General features: G+C 36.2%; 1 protein-coding gene across 11 annotated transcripts in view; it reads right to left on the reverse strand.

Moving 5' to 3' along the window:
* LOC104586925 (ubiquitin-protein ligase) overlaps positions 1-13,467 on the reverse strand; it is a 108,085-nt gene that overhangs the window by 27,489 nt on the left and 67,129 nt on the right. For 6 of the 11 annotated variants that reach the window (XR_002022085.2, XR_002022086.2, XR_002022084.2 and 3 more), the window contains exons 16-19: positions 8,441-8,521; positions 7,114-7,290; positions 4,103-4,147; positions 3,954-4,022 (exon numbers count right to left, since the gene is read on the reverse strand). Coding sequence is in view for 8 of the 11 variants with exons in the window: in XM_019195938.2 (XP_019051483.1) it covers positions 3,954-4,022; positions 4,103-4,147; positions 7,114-7,290; positions 8,441-8,521 (372 nt within the window). In the remaining 3 variants the exon portion in view is untranslated. The remainder of the gene's footprint in view (positions 1-3,953; positions 4,023-4,102; positions 4,148-7,113; positions 7,291-8,440; positions 8,522-13,467) is intronic. The other 5 variants (XM_019195935.2, XM_019195939.2, XM_019195936.2 and 2 more) reach the window with 5 other exon arrangements.

A 13,467-nucleotide genomic window follows, 5' to 3' on the forward strand; every position in this document is an offset into this window, starting at 1 on the left:
GATCCCTCTATTGCTGCGTGTCAGAGACCAATTTGACGCCATTTTTACTGTAACAGAACTGTTCCAGGAGTTCTAATTCAAGTATCTGAAATCCCTAAGAATCCGACTTTTTTATTGTTTTCAGCTTGTATTGTTGTACATTTGAAATGTTGTATATATCTTGCTTTTCTGTCCACATCAATCTTCAAATGGTGTAATCTCTTTAAAATTATTATGTTTATCACTTTATAATAATGCAATTATTCAAAAGAATAGGCCCCCTTATAATTTCAAAAAATATTAACAAATATTTTCATAAGTTAATATGTACAATGTTATAAAATTTTTACAACAAATCTACATAATTTCTAATATTTCCAACACATTTCTAATTTTCAAGTGGTTGATATTCCACCAAAACTGACATTTTAAACCTTGGTTAAAATATACCATTTTATATAAAGTACTAGTACGTGTTTACATGCTTTGCATGTGACAAATTTTGTGATGATGATAATAGTATATAATATGCTTCCAAAATTTTCTATATTTTTTTTATTATTTTTATGTCTATAAAGATTATTCTTATTTGTCACACTTATTATGGTTCATTAATGTAGAGATATGACCAAGTGTTTTCTACATATTTTGTATACTTTTGTGTTTTTATCTTTTTAAAATTTATTATTTAATGATAACTTCACAAGTTGACACATTTGACTTGAAAAGTTGAATTGACCTACCACCAAACAGGAAAACAATTTCACTTTTGGGTTAGTTTTGAATTTTGTATTTTATTTATATCATCAATAAAAAGTTAAAAACAATTCTTGTTTATTGTATCTAATTTTTAATATGATTAATGTAAAATTAGAGATGTGTCCAAATATTTTCTACAGAATTTCTATATTTTTCATATTTTTTGTATTTTTATCTTTTTTTTTTAATTTTTATTATTTAATTATGAAATCAATGGTTGACACATATGACTCCAAAGGTTGAACTATTGACCTACCACTAGGAAAAGAATTTCATTTTTGGGTTGGTTTTAAATTTCATCTTTTATTTCCAACATCAATAAAGTAACTATTATTTTTCACACTTATTTTTCTTTAATATGATTAATATAAAATATTAGATCAGTGCCTAAATGTTATTTACAAAATTTTTGTATTATCCCATAATGTTTTTTATGTTTTTATATTTTTCCATTTTTATTTAATTATAATATCAAGGGTTGACACATAAAGGTTGAATTGTTGACCTGCCACAACAAAAAAAAAAAAAATTATTTTCGGATTGGTTATAAATTTATATTTCATTCCAACATCAATAAAAATAATTATTATTTATCACACTTATTTTCTTCAATATATATATATATATATATATATATATAACATTAGAGATGTGCCCAATTTTTCTATAGTTGTTATTTATTTATATTTTAAGAGTTTTTTATTTAATTATGACATCATGAATTAGCCCACTTGTCCCAAATGGTTGAATTGCTTACTCACCACCATGATAGAAAAATGGTTCCATTTTTGGGTAAATTTTAAAAAATATGTATTTTATATTGTTAAAAGTATTGGATCTAGATCTAATTGATAGAATATATTTGTTTTTATTTTGTGGAAATAATATCTTAAATATAGGATTCAATAAAAGAATGGGAGTTAATACCCTAAGATAAGACTTCATGAGAGGGAAGTGAATGACGAGAAATGTGGTAGTTCAAATTACATTCTATGCCCTCACAACTAGAGAGGGACCAAATTCAAAAATAGGGGTATTCTAGTCAAAAATAGGATTAAATGAATGTTAATGAGAGTTAATACTTTAAATATGAGACTTAAAGAGAGGGATTTGAATGAGGAGAAAAGCAGTTTTTCAAATTACATTTGCATCCTTAAAATTAGACAAAGACCAAATTAAAAAATTGGGATAATTTAGTCAAACAATAGTTCCACACCATTATTCATACTTTTAATAATGGTATAGATAAGCATTAAATAAAAAATGTAAAATGACATTTTTGCTATAGACCTATAGTATGTTTTCCAATTATTGAACAAAAGTACTTTTGTGTCTTTTTATCAAATAAGCACTAAATGAATATGTAAAATTAGGGGTGGCAAATGGATGGGTTGAGTTGGGTTGGGTAAGGGTTGAATATCAACCCACCAATATTGACCCACCAACCCACCATGACCCATCATCAATCCTAGTTAAAGGGTCATAACCCACCCTGACCCACCCATATTGACCCACTTGACCCATCCATATTGACCTTTAACCACCCTCATCCATACTAACCCACCTACCCTCTTATAAATACAAAAATGGGTCGGGACGGCCCGTACACGCAAAATAATAAATTTTGAGAGAATAATCTCTCTCAAGACTGTCACGTGACAAAAATGAGTCAGGTCAACCTGTATTCCCGAAAATGCAAAAATTGTAGATAAATGCAGAAATTTGAAGAAAAATTGCAGAAAATGCAAAAAAACCAAAAAATATAGAAAAATACAAAATTTACGAAAAATACTAAAAAATTATAGAAAATTCAGAAGTTTTGCAGAAAAAAAATCAGAAAATATGCAAAAAATACCAGAAAATTTTAAAAAAGGTAGAAAAATGCCAAAAATTTGCAAAAATGCAGAAAAATACCAAAAAATTACAAAAAATGCAAAAAATGCATTTTTATAAAAGTGCTTTCGCAAAAGTACTTTTACAAAAGTGCTTTCGCAAAAGTACTTTTATGAAAGTACTTCTACAAAAGTACTTCTATAAAAGTACTTTCGTAAAAGTACTTTCATAAGCATTCATACAAGTGCTTTCATAAAGTGTTTTCATAAAAGTACTTTAATAAAAGTGCTTTCATGTAAAAGTACTTCTGTAAAAGTGCTTTCATAAAAGTGTTTTCGTAAAAGTACTTTCATAAAGTGCTTTTGTAAAAGTACTTTCGTAAAAGTACTTTTGTGTAAAAGTGCTTTCATAAAAGTTCTTTTCATAAAATTACTTTATAAAATTGCTTTTGTAAAAGTGCTTTTGTATAAAATTGCATGTGAACACGAAAGTTAATAAAATCTATTTTATTTCACTTTTATTCTCAAAATGAAATTTGGCATAGTGGTTTGGAAGTGTAATGAGATGTTGGCACGCTAGGAGGTTTGAGTTCGAATCGCTACAACTTCCATATTTTGAGATTTGGCGAGTATAGATAGAGTTGACTTTGATCCAACCCATCTTGACCCATGCGACCCAACCCATCCTGACCCTAATGGGTACCCTCGACCCAACCCACCCTAACCCTTTTCCACTAACCCTAATGGATTGCTCGACCCATATTGACCCATCAATAGATTGGGTGGGTATTCCAAGGTGGGTGGGTTGGGTGGGTTGGGTGGGTCAAATGGGTTGGGATCAAGATTGCCAGCCCTATGTAAAATAGCAATTTTGCCTTTACTTATTTTTCAATTCAAACTTTAGAGGGGCATTTGTTGTCCAATGAAAATTCCAAAACCCAAGGACACCTATTTGCACTTCTATAGATGGTATAGATAGATTAATGCTATGAACTATGAAGTATACTTTGGAAATGTCCATGCAATATTTGGTCTTCTATTAGGAATTCATGTCAAACACTAGTATGCTAGGCATGTAATGGTTTACGAGTCTCATAGGCTAAAACACAAGAAAAGGTTAAATAAACCTGAGGATTATCCATGTCTTTCAGAAAAAAGGCAAAAAGGTTTAAACACTAGGAATATGTAAACTTGGATGAGTGACATCTCTGACTTCCCAGAAGAAGGAAACTGTTCCAATAGCTATGACAGTTTATTTCTAGCTAAAGATATCTAAATGGCAACTATCCCATGACTGTTCAAGAACAAGAAGTGTGCAGTAGTTGAAAACTGTTCTAGTTTTAAATGGGCACTATATAGGGGTATAGGCCTTCTGTAACTTACACTTGGACTATCAAACCCGCCTTCATTTGCATCACAAAGATCCAGTGCTATTTTCCGGAGCATCGGCCACTGTAAGTATCATAGAGGGAAGATAGGTAATAATTTGTCCAAGCTAAATTTCCTTTTAAAAGTTTTCAAACAAACCTTACCCTTGAAGCAGCATCAACAATGAAGTTCCTTTGGATTCCACGGCCCTGTATTTTGATGGTGACAATTCAATCAATCAGTCAAAAGGTGAGGAAGAAAGAGGCAGACGATACTGAAACAAGATTGGGATCACTGATTTTTGATAATATAAGCTATAAGCTACATTAGATCCTGATATTTCAGGTAGACAGATTTCAGGAGTAGTAAGAATATCCTGAAGTAATCAACAAGTTATCTTAAACATTAACTACTGGTCAGCTTAAATAATTAAGTTCTTCAAGGAAGAACTACAAAATTGCAGCAGTCAAGGTAAAAACTATAGTCTCAAAAGAACGCACAATGGAAGAAAAGAACTCAAATTGAGTAGTAAAACCAGCTAATGTTTTTCTCTTCTCAAGTTTCCTTGATTCAGATGCATATCTGACATACAACTTACAGAAAGAGACAAGAGTTTAAGAGCACCTCACCCCACCACACCCCCTCCAAAAGGGAAAAAAAGGAAAAAAGAAATAGATGCAGGGGTAATGTGGACAATTCAGTTCTCCCATCTGAGAGGTTTCTATGGGAGAAAATCCTACACACTATACTGCTGGTTAAAACATAAACCTAATTCTTATATGCATTTTAGTTGCTCTATGTCAGTGATGCCTGTTGTACATATCTTACACATACAATGAGACTGTGCATATGTGTGCACCCTAAAAACTGCTTCTTAAATGAGATGCCTGTCTAAATTGTAAAAGTTTATTTATTCATCAAAAAAAAAATTGTAAAAGTTTATTTTTAAATTAATTAATAAATATCCATAATAAAGCTCCTATATATCTTATGATTCTTTAGATGGGCATTTGCACTTACGGGACCAAATTATCCCATGAACCTGGTAAAGACATGGATGTGGCATTGAATAAAGCAGAATAGTGGAATAGGATTCATGTAGCCAACCTCATATAATGTGGATAAGACTTAGTTGAGTATTTAGTAAAGGCATATGGAATGTTGAATGTTGTTTCTGGATTATGTCATGGAAGAAGATGATTTTGGAAAACAGTGGAGAAATGATTATGTCATGGATGTTCTTAGAAAACTCCCCAAGTATGGAGGCACTGTTGTAATCTGGTTTGTGGTTTTACAGCTCATACCATTATTTTTCATGAGGCTATTAAACTAAAAAACAATAAAAGGTAAGCAGGAAGAAGAGAGAAGAGAGTGGAGAGGAGAGAAGAAGAGAGGAAAGAGAGATAGGGAGCCAAAGAAACAGGCTGGCGGCACCAGCATTAGTATTTATATTAGGGCGACCCAACATTAATAAATAAATAGATAAAAATATAAAAGTGCCCCTGCGGCACCCAAAATTAAACATATGACAGTTGTAACACTCCCCCTCAAGTTGGGACATAGATGTCAATCAAGCCCAACTTGTCACATAAATCATTATGCCGCAAATGATGTAGGCCCTTTGTGAATATGTCCGCAAGCTATTCTTCAGAACTGACATAGGGAGTACACACTTCCCCACTAACAAGTTTGTCCCTGATAAAGTGTTTGTCCTATCAATATGTTTGGTTCTATCATGAATGACTGGGTTGGCTACAATGTTGATGGCAGCCTTGTTATCACAATACAAGAACATGGGACTATTAACTGTAACTCCCAGTTCACCCAACAAAATTTTTTGTCCACAATCTCAACCACTCCATGGGATATTGCTCTGTACTCAGATTCAGCAACCTACAAAGGTACAATAACCACTAATGGATTTTCTGTCATCAATTGATCTGACGTAGTCAATATCTATATACACCTCAACCTTCAAATGCCCATGAATAAACAAGCCCTTGAAAACTTCTTAAGATACCTAAGGATCCTCTCAAACTGCCTCCAAGTGAGTCTTCTTAGGGCCATGCATGAACTGACTAAGAACACCCACGACATAAGCAATATTCGACCGGGTCATGGATAGATATAAGAGCCTCCACACACATCTTTGGAATTACTTTACATCTTTAATAGTCTCTCCGTGACAATCGCATAATCTGTGATTTGGATCAATGTGAGAGTCAGTTGGCTTCACCCCTAGCTTCCTTGAATCTTATAAAAGATCTAGAATGTACTCCCTTTGAGAAATGAAAACACCATAAGGGACCTAGATAATTCACCTCAATCCGAGTGCTAGGAACTCCTTCAACTTCTGAATTTCAGCTTTCCAATCACTAGTGGTTACTATGTCATCAACATACACTATCAGGGCTGCAATTTTACCTTCCCTCTTTTTACAAATAATGTGTGATCAGACTAGCACTGCATGTAGCTTATCTGTGGCACGACTAAATGATGTTGAACCAAGCCCTTGGTGATTGTTTTAAACCATACAAGGACTATTTCAGCCTACACACTTTCTACTCACTGCCTTGAGCACAAAAACTAGGGGGTTGCACCATGTACCCCTCTTCTACAAGATCACCATTCAAAAAGGAATATTTGATATCCAACTGATGAAGATCAAAATCAAGGTTAGCAACTAGAGAAAAGAGGACTCTAATAGAATTCATCTTCATTGTCGGGGAAAATGTCTTAGCATAACCCACTCCATACACCTGAATAAAACCCTTTTTCCACTAAGCGGACTTTATAACTTTCCATTGTGCCATCAGCCTTGTGTTTCACTATGAACACCACTTACATCCTATCGGCTCCTTTCCTTTGGGAAGATCCACCAATTCCATGTACCATTTTTATGTAGAGCATTAATCTCTTCTTTCATTGCATCTGTTTATTTAGGAACTAAGAGAGTTGTTGCCACATTCTTAGGGATAAAAAGACTATCAATGGAAGAGAAGAAATCATGAAAAGAATGTGAGATGTTCTCATAAGAAACAAAATGGGAAATAGAATGCTTAGTGATGCAAGACCTAACTCCCTTTCTTTGTGCAATAGGAATGTCTAGGTCATCAACAATAGAAGTATCAATGGCAATAGGGTTAGGCACATCTATGGGAATAAGAATACCTACTTGGGTGGGATCTACCCCCGAGGAATCTGATGATGTTGGTGGTACAACATCAAAATGCTCCATGACTCTTGAACTCAGCTGGCCCTTATGATGACAAAAGAAAACATGAAACGGAGGAGGATCAAGAAGAGGAGGAAGCTGAACCTGAACTAGTTTCTCTTCAACCCTATTCTCCCCCTAAAGAGAAACAAGGAAAAAGATGTCATTCTCAAAGCATACATCCATATAAAACATAATACTTCTTGAAAACATGATCAAAACACCAGTAACCCTTTTGAGAAGAAGGGTACCTTAAGAAAACACAGGGAATAGTACGATGATCAAGTTTACCACGAGTAGGAGACAAATCTTGAACAAAACAACAACAACCAACCCTATAAGAATAGAAAATAAGAGAGCTTTGGGAAATAGAAGTTGATGTGGGGCCTCGTAGTCCAACAAACGAGATGGCATATGGTTGATGAGAAATGCAACACATAAAACAACATCCGACCAAAGTATTTTAAGACATTCATATGTATTACTAAGACACAAGCAACTTCAAGGAGATGACAATTTTTTTCTTTCTGCAATGCTATTCTATTGGGATGTTTTGGCACAAGAAATGTAGTGAACAGATCCACACAAAGCAGAAAAACTCTATGAGGTCACTATGGAAATACTCTCCAGCATTGTCAATTTGGAATCTTTGGATTCAATTTTACAATTTTTGGCACTTCATCTCTGGATCGCATTGGATAGACCTATATATATCTGAGGTAATCATCAATAAGTGTAATAAAGTACTTGTAACCAATCTTAGAAGATAAAGTAATAGCGCCCCAAACATCAGAATAAAAAATATAAAAAGAAAATTCAGATTTATTATTTCTTGAAGAAAAATGACTTCTACAACCAAAGCTTGTTGATTGGGTTTTAATTCTTCCAGAATTTGTAGGCAGCAAAAAAGAAGATTTTGGTTCAAGTTTCTGGTCTACTTTGTCGGTTTAATTTTGTATGGGTTTTGAGTTTGGTCTGTTTTAGTATGGTTATATTTTAGATTCTGTTTTGTATTGCTAGGTGGTGATACCTTGTGACCCAAGACATTTGTATTTTTTTATCATTAATAAAAAAATAGCAATCTTCAAAAAAAAAAAAGTTACTTCATCCAAACAGAATAAGATATTTAGACTGGGAAATCCACAAGTCAGCCCATAGATCTAAAACTTAGATCAGTGAGTCTGTACACTAGGTACTAAATGGACGACTCATGGTACAAAAAATCTATTGTATATCTAACCTTGATCATAATAACATTCAAAAGAAAAAGCAGAAATAGAAGACTCACAGTATGGCGTAGTGAGAGGTCTTCAATAGCTTTACAATCAAAAAGAGAAGAAACCCCTTCTGATGTTACTTCTCCACAGTCCTAACAATTAAAACAATCATATATTAAAAAAAGTGAGGAAACAGATAAAGCATATGAGAAGTGATAGCCCTAAATACATAAAGCTTGGCACAAAAAATTAATAGAAAAACAGAGCAAACTCCAATTCTTATGGTAGATATTTTTTTGTAATAAATAAAAAAGGAATTTTATTGGAAAAAAGAAAAAAAGGTACAAGAGAGGTGATAAGATATTGCTCTCAAGAAAAAGAAAAGGCATCCAAAACAAACATAACCTCCCATACCCAAATAGAAAAGCAACAACTTTTCCTTTTTAACCCTTAGAATCTCTCCCAACAATTTGCTTCCAAAGCCTGCATCCCTCAAAGAACCAAAAGGCTCCCAAACCCATCACAAACAAGATCCTAAAACTGAACCCTCAAACAATCACCAATCTGAGCCAGGACTTTCAACGTTAACAGGTACTGTATTTCTAATTCCCGAAATAACCTTCTTGTATTATATTCACCCTAGAACCAATAAATCCAGCTTCTTGCCAACTTAGACTCCAGTTTCCACTATCTTTTCAACATGGACCATATGCATTTTTTTTTCAATTTTTCTAACTCTGTCAAGATCCATCCCCTCTCCTTCCTCTTAAGGATCTCCATCCACTTTTTCTGAATCATCTTCTCCTAACAAAGCCCCCTCTCTTGCCAAAGCTTCTTCATTAAGATCTGCCAACTTATCTCCCCTGTATGGTCATCACATTAATTGATCAAACAGTTATTGAGTTTTCTTTAAGTCAAATTATGATGTGGCAACTCTGTAATTTCAGTTTTCTTAGTTCTAGTACAATTGGCCAACCTAGAGTTTCTATGCATGTTTTTGTGCTGTTTTAAAACATGGTTATTGATAGGGAAAAGTACCAAAAGAAATTTTCTGTAAATTTAAAAAGTAGATCAGCTCAGGCAGAACCGAAACCCTGCTGAGGCCTGAGTCTTTATGATTAAATTCCAAATTCCCATGCCATGTCATCTATCTCTAAAAAATGATGATATGGAAATCTAATTTGACAACCCATCAATCTACAACTCAAAGACCACTCTCGCCAGTCCACCTTGCCCTCATGTCTCTCTCTACCTCCTCTCTTTACCAATGATAGAAATACCTCTCCTCGTGCATATAATATGTAGCTACACGAGCCATCCTTCAAATCTTCTTTTTTACAAAACAAAGATCGGAGTTTAAATACAGAGAGAGAATGAGAGAGAATAATATATGCAGTTTCTACATTGCTTCCTAGTGTCTCTCTGAAATCCCAATATTTGAATCTTGAGCTGAAGCTGTCAAGAAACGTGAAATCTGAACAAGACTTAGAACTTAAATCACTTGCTTTGCAGTGTTTTCTTGTAGAGAACACTGATGTGGGCCCCACTGCAGTGGTCCACACTGTGTTCGTAGGACAGCATGTGTAGTTATTTGTTCCAGTTATAGTAGTGTCAGTTTGAGTCAGTTTGTTAATTCAGTTGTTAATTATTTCAGCTTTTATTTACTTTATTTATTATGTAAGTACTAAGGGCAGATGTGTCCTTTCCATTATGTAATAAACATAACCTATAAATAATAAGAAAGTGGCGGCGGCAGATCTGTTAGAATCTGTCCCTCCTTTCAACCACTTGTGTTCTCCTGTTTCTCTTCTATTCTCTCTCCTTTCTCTCACTTTTCTTCTGTTTTGTAAACCTAAAACCTATTAGGATTCAAGACTGATTACTGTCTTGATCTTCTACTTGGTATCAGAGCCTATCTAGGGCTTCTCATGTGTGTCTAGTCCAGCCAACCACATGAGGACTAGCTAGGGCTGGAAGCTTTGAAGAAGCATTCAGTGGCTGAATCTTGGAGATTACTAGGAGAGGTTCGCAGCAGTTGAAGACTTGCCGCAGCTTGCAGAGAGTTGGTAATCAGGAAGAAGCAGCGAACTGAGGTACATAAGTAAGTTTTTTTTATTGAGTTTCAGAGACTGCAATCAGTCGAGATAGGTTGGACCTATCTAGAAGTAGGGGTCGAACTGTGTTCAAGTTTGTTTCTAGGGTTTGACTTGCCGAACTGTGTTTAAGTCTGTTTCTAGGGTTTGACTGTTGGGCCGAACCCCTTCCCTCTCAGAGGTGATTAGTTTTAGGGTTTCATATTGCCCTACGACAAGTCCCACTTGTGCGGACTGCTTGGAGAGTGCAGCTGAGCACTTATATCAGACCCACAGTTGAAACCCTAATTTTGCTCTCGCAGCAGTGGGCCCCACAGTAGTGATTTCAGAAAATAGCATCTCAGATTGACAGGCTGCCTGGTACTATGCATGCCGATTGATTTCAGATCAGATTTGAGTTGATTCCTTGCCTATACTGTGAAAGGCGATTGATTTCAGATCAGATTTGGGTTGGTTTCAGATCAGATTTCGGATCAGATCAGATTTCAGATCAGATCAGATTTGTGTTGGTTACGAATCAGTTTTCAGACCTGCTTGTTTGACTTTGTTTTCTGGTATAGTGACTCTAACAGTTTGTAGCCACTGAATCTTGATCAAAGATGGAGTTTAAGGGTCAGGGAGAAAGTAGTTTTGGAAACCACAGTTATGGTAGTGTATCTGAAACCGGGTTTCAGATTACAACTATGAGATTTGATGGGTCAAATTATTTGGAGTGGGCTCAATCAGCCATGATGGCTATTGGAGGAAGGGGAAAATTGGGTTACCTCTTGGGAGATGTGAAAGAACCTTCCAAGGAGGACCCAACATACACTAAGGAGGTTCAAGAGAACTATTTGGTTATGGCATGGCTGTGTAATTCTATGCAACCACATATCAGCCGAAAATACTTGTGGGCAAAGACAGCCAAAGAGAAAGAAACCTATTCCCAACCCCTTAATGTTGCCAGAGCCTATGAACTGAAGTGTGAGGTGAACAGCCTTAAACAAGGAGAGAAGCCAGTTTTTGTCTACTTCTCTACCTTGAAATCCTTGTGGCATGAAATTGACAATCTAGAGACCCTTGAGTGGGAGAGTCCCAAAGATGCACAGACTCACAGAAAGCAAGTCGAGACAAACAGGGTATTTGAGTTTCTGGCTGGTTTGAATTCAGAATATGACATTGTGCGACAACAGATATTGACAAGGGATAGTGTGACCCTTTCTCAAGCATACTCCCTTGTGGCATGAAAGTCATGATGCAGCCTCAGCCCTCTTTCCCAGCCTTGACAGCTATTAAACCTAAGCCAGAGGGTGACTCAGAAAGGGACCGGAAGAAGGAAGATAAACGGGATCTGGTATGTGAACATTGCAAGAAACCCAAGCACACAAAAGATACTTGTTGGAAGCTACATCCTCACTTGGTCCCAGCAAAACTAAGAAATAAGAAGGGTAATGCTCATGTGGCCGTGAACACTGATTCAGCATCCTCATCAGGCACATCCCTAGAGACTTTAGCTGCCATTCGGGCTGCCCTCATACAGTTGGAAAAGGAAGTTGGGAGTTCAGCTCAGCCATCTCAGTCACCATCAGCTCCTGCCACATCAGCATTTGCACATTCAGGTACTCGAGCCTCAGCTTACCATGCTTCAGCTCCAGGTAATACTGACCACTGTTGGGTAATAGATTCAGGTGCATCTGACCATATGACTAGCTTGCCATCTTTGTTCACTTCTTATCACTTGTCCTCTGGCCGAGATAGAGTATCCATTGCTGATGGCTCCCTTGTTCTCATTTCGGGCAAGGGGGACATCAAGCTATCGGATACTATCTTTTATCTTCTGTCTTGCATGTTCCTAAGCTTGATACTAACCTGCTTTCAGTTAGTAGTATTACCAAACACATGAACTGTTCAGTAACCTTTTTCCCTGACCGATGTGTTTTTCAGGATTTGGAGACGAGGAAGGTGATTGGGACTGGCCGTGAGACGAACGGGATCTATCTGCTTGGAGAGAGTTCTCGTCGGGAGGAGTCAGTGGATAAGAAGTCTTTTGTTTCCCAGTCTGTGAGTTCGGTTATGCTTTGGCATAACCGATTAGGTCATTTGTCTTTTAAGTCTTTAAAGAGTCTGTTTCCTACTTTATTTGAGTCTGTTGAGTTATCAAAGTTGAGGTGTGAGAGTTGTGAGTTTGCCAAACATTGTAGAACCTCTTATTCTTTAAGTAATAAAATGAGTAATTCGTCTTTGATATTGTGCATACTGATGTTTGGGGGCCATATATATCTCTTCTATGGGTGGGTACAGATATTTTCTACTGTTTGTTGATGACCATACCCGTTTTTCTTGGGTCTATCTTATGCGTTCTCGGGATGAGGTTCCTGCTCTGACCCAAAACTTCCAACAGATGGTTCTCACTCGGTTTGGGACCAAAATCAAAGTCCTTAGATCTGATAATGCAAAGGAATATTTTGCTCAGCCATTGACCTCCTACCTTCTTAGCCATGGAGTTATTCACCAGAACACTTGCCCTTATACACCACAGCAGAACGGTGTTGCCGAAAGGAAGAATAGGCATATCTTGGAGGTGGCTAGAAGCATTATGTTTACCTCCAATGTACCTATTCGCTTCTGGGGTGATGCTATCCTCACGACAGTTTATCTCATTAATCGAGTTCCTTCCCGGGTTCTTGATATGAGAACCCCCTTTTCCTTTCTATACCCAGACAAGGAGTTGTTCATTGTTCCCCTTAAAATCTTTGGTTGTACCTGTTTCGTTCAGCTTCTCGGGCCTCATCATTCCAAGTTTGAACCTAAGGCTTCCAAATGCATTTTCCTTGGTTATGCACAAACTCAAAAGGGTTATTGCTGCTATGATCCGGTTTTAGGGAAACGGTTTGTCTTCATGGATGTCACCTTCTTTGAGGAAACACCCTATTATCCTAGGGTTTCTCCTCAGGGGGAGAGCAGTGAGAGTGGGGCTGTTTTGAGTTTCTTTCCTCAGGGGGAGAGCAGTGAGAGTGGAAGTGTGG

The sequence above is a fragment of the Nelumbo nucifera genome, chromosome 2, assembly GCF_055504915.1.
Source record: "Nelumbo nucifera cultivar China Antique chromosome 2, China Antique-T2T, whole genome shotgun sequence".
Classification (NCBI taxonomy): Eukaryota; Viridiplantae; Streptophyta; class Magnoliopsida; order Proteales; family Nelumbonaceae; genus Nelumbo; species Nelumbo nucifera.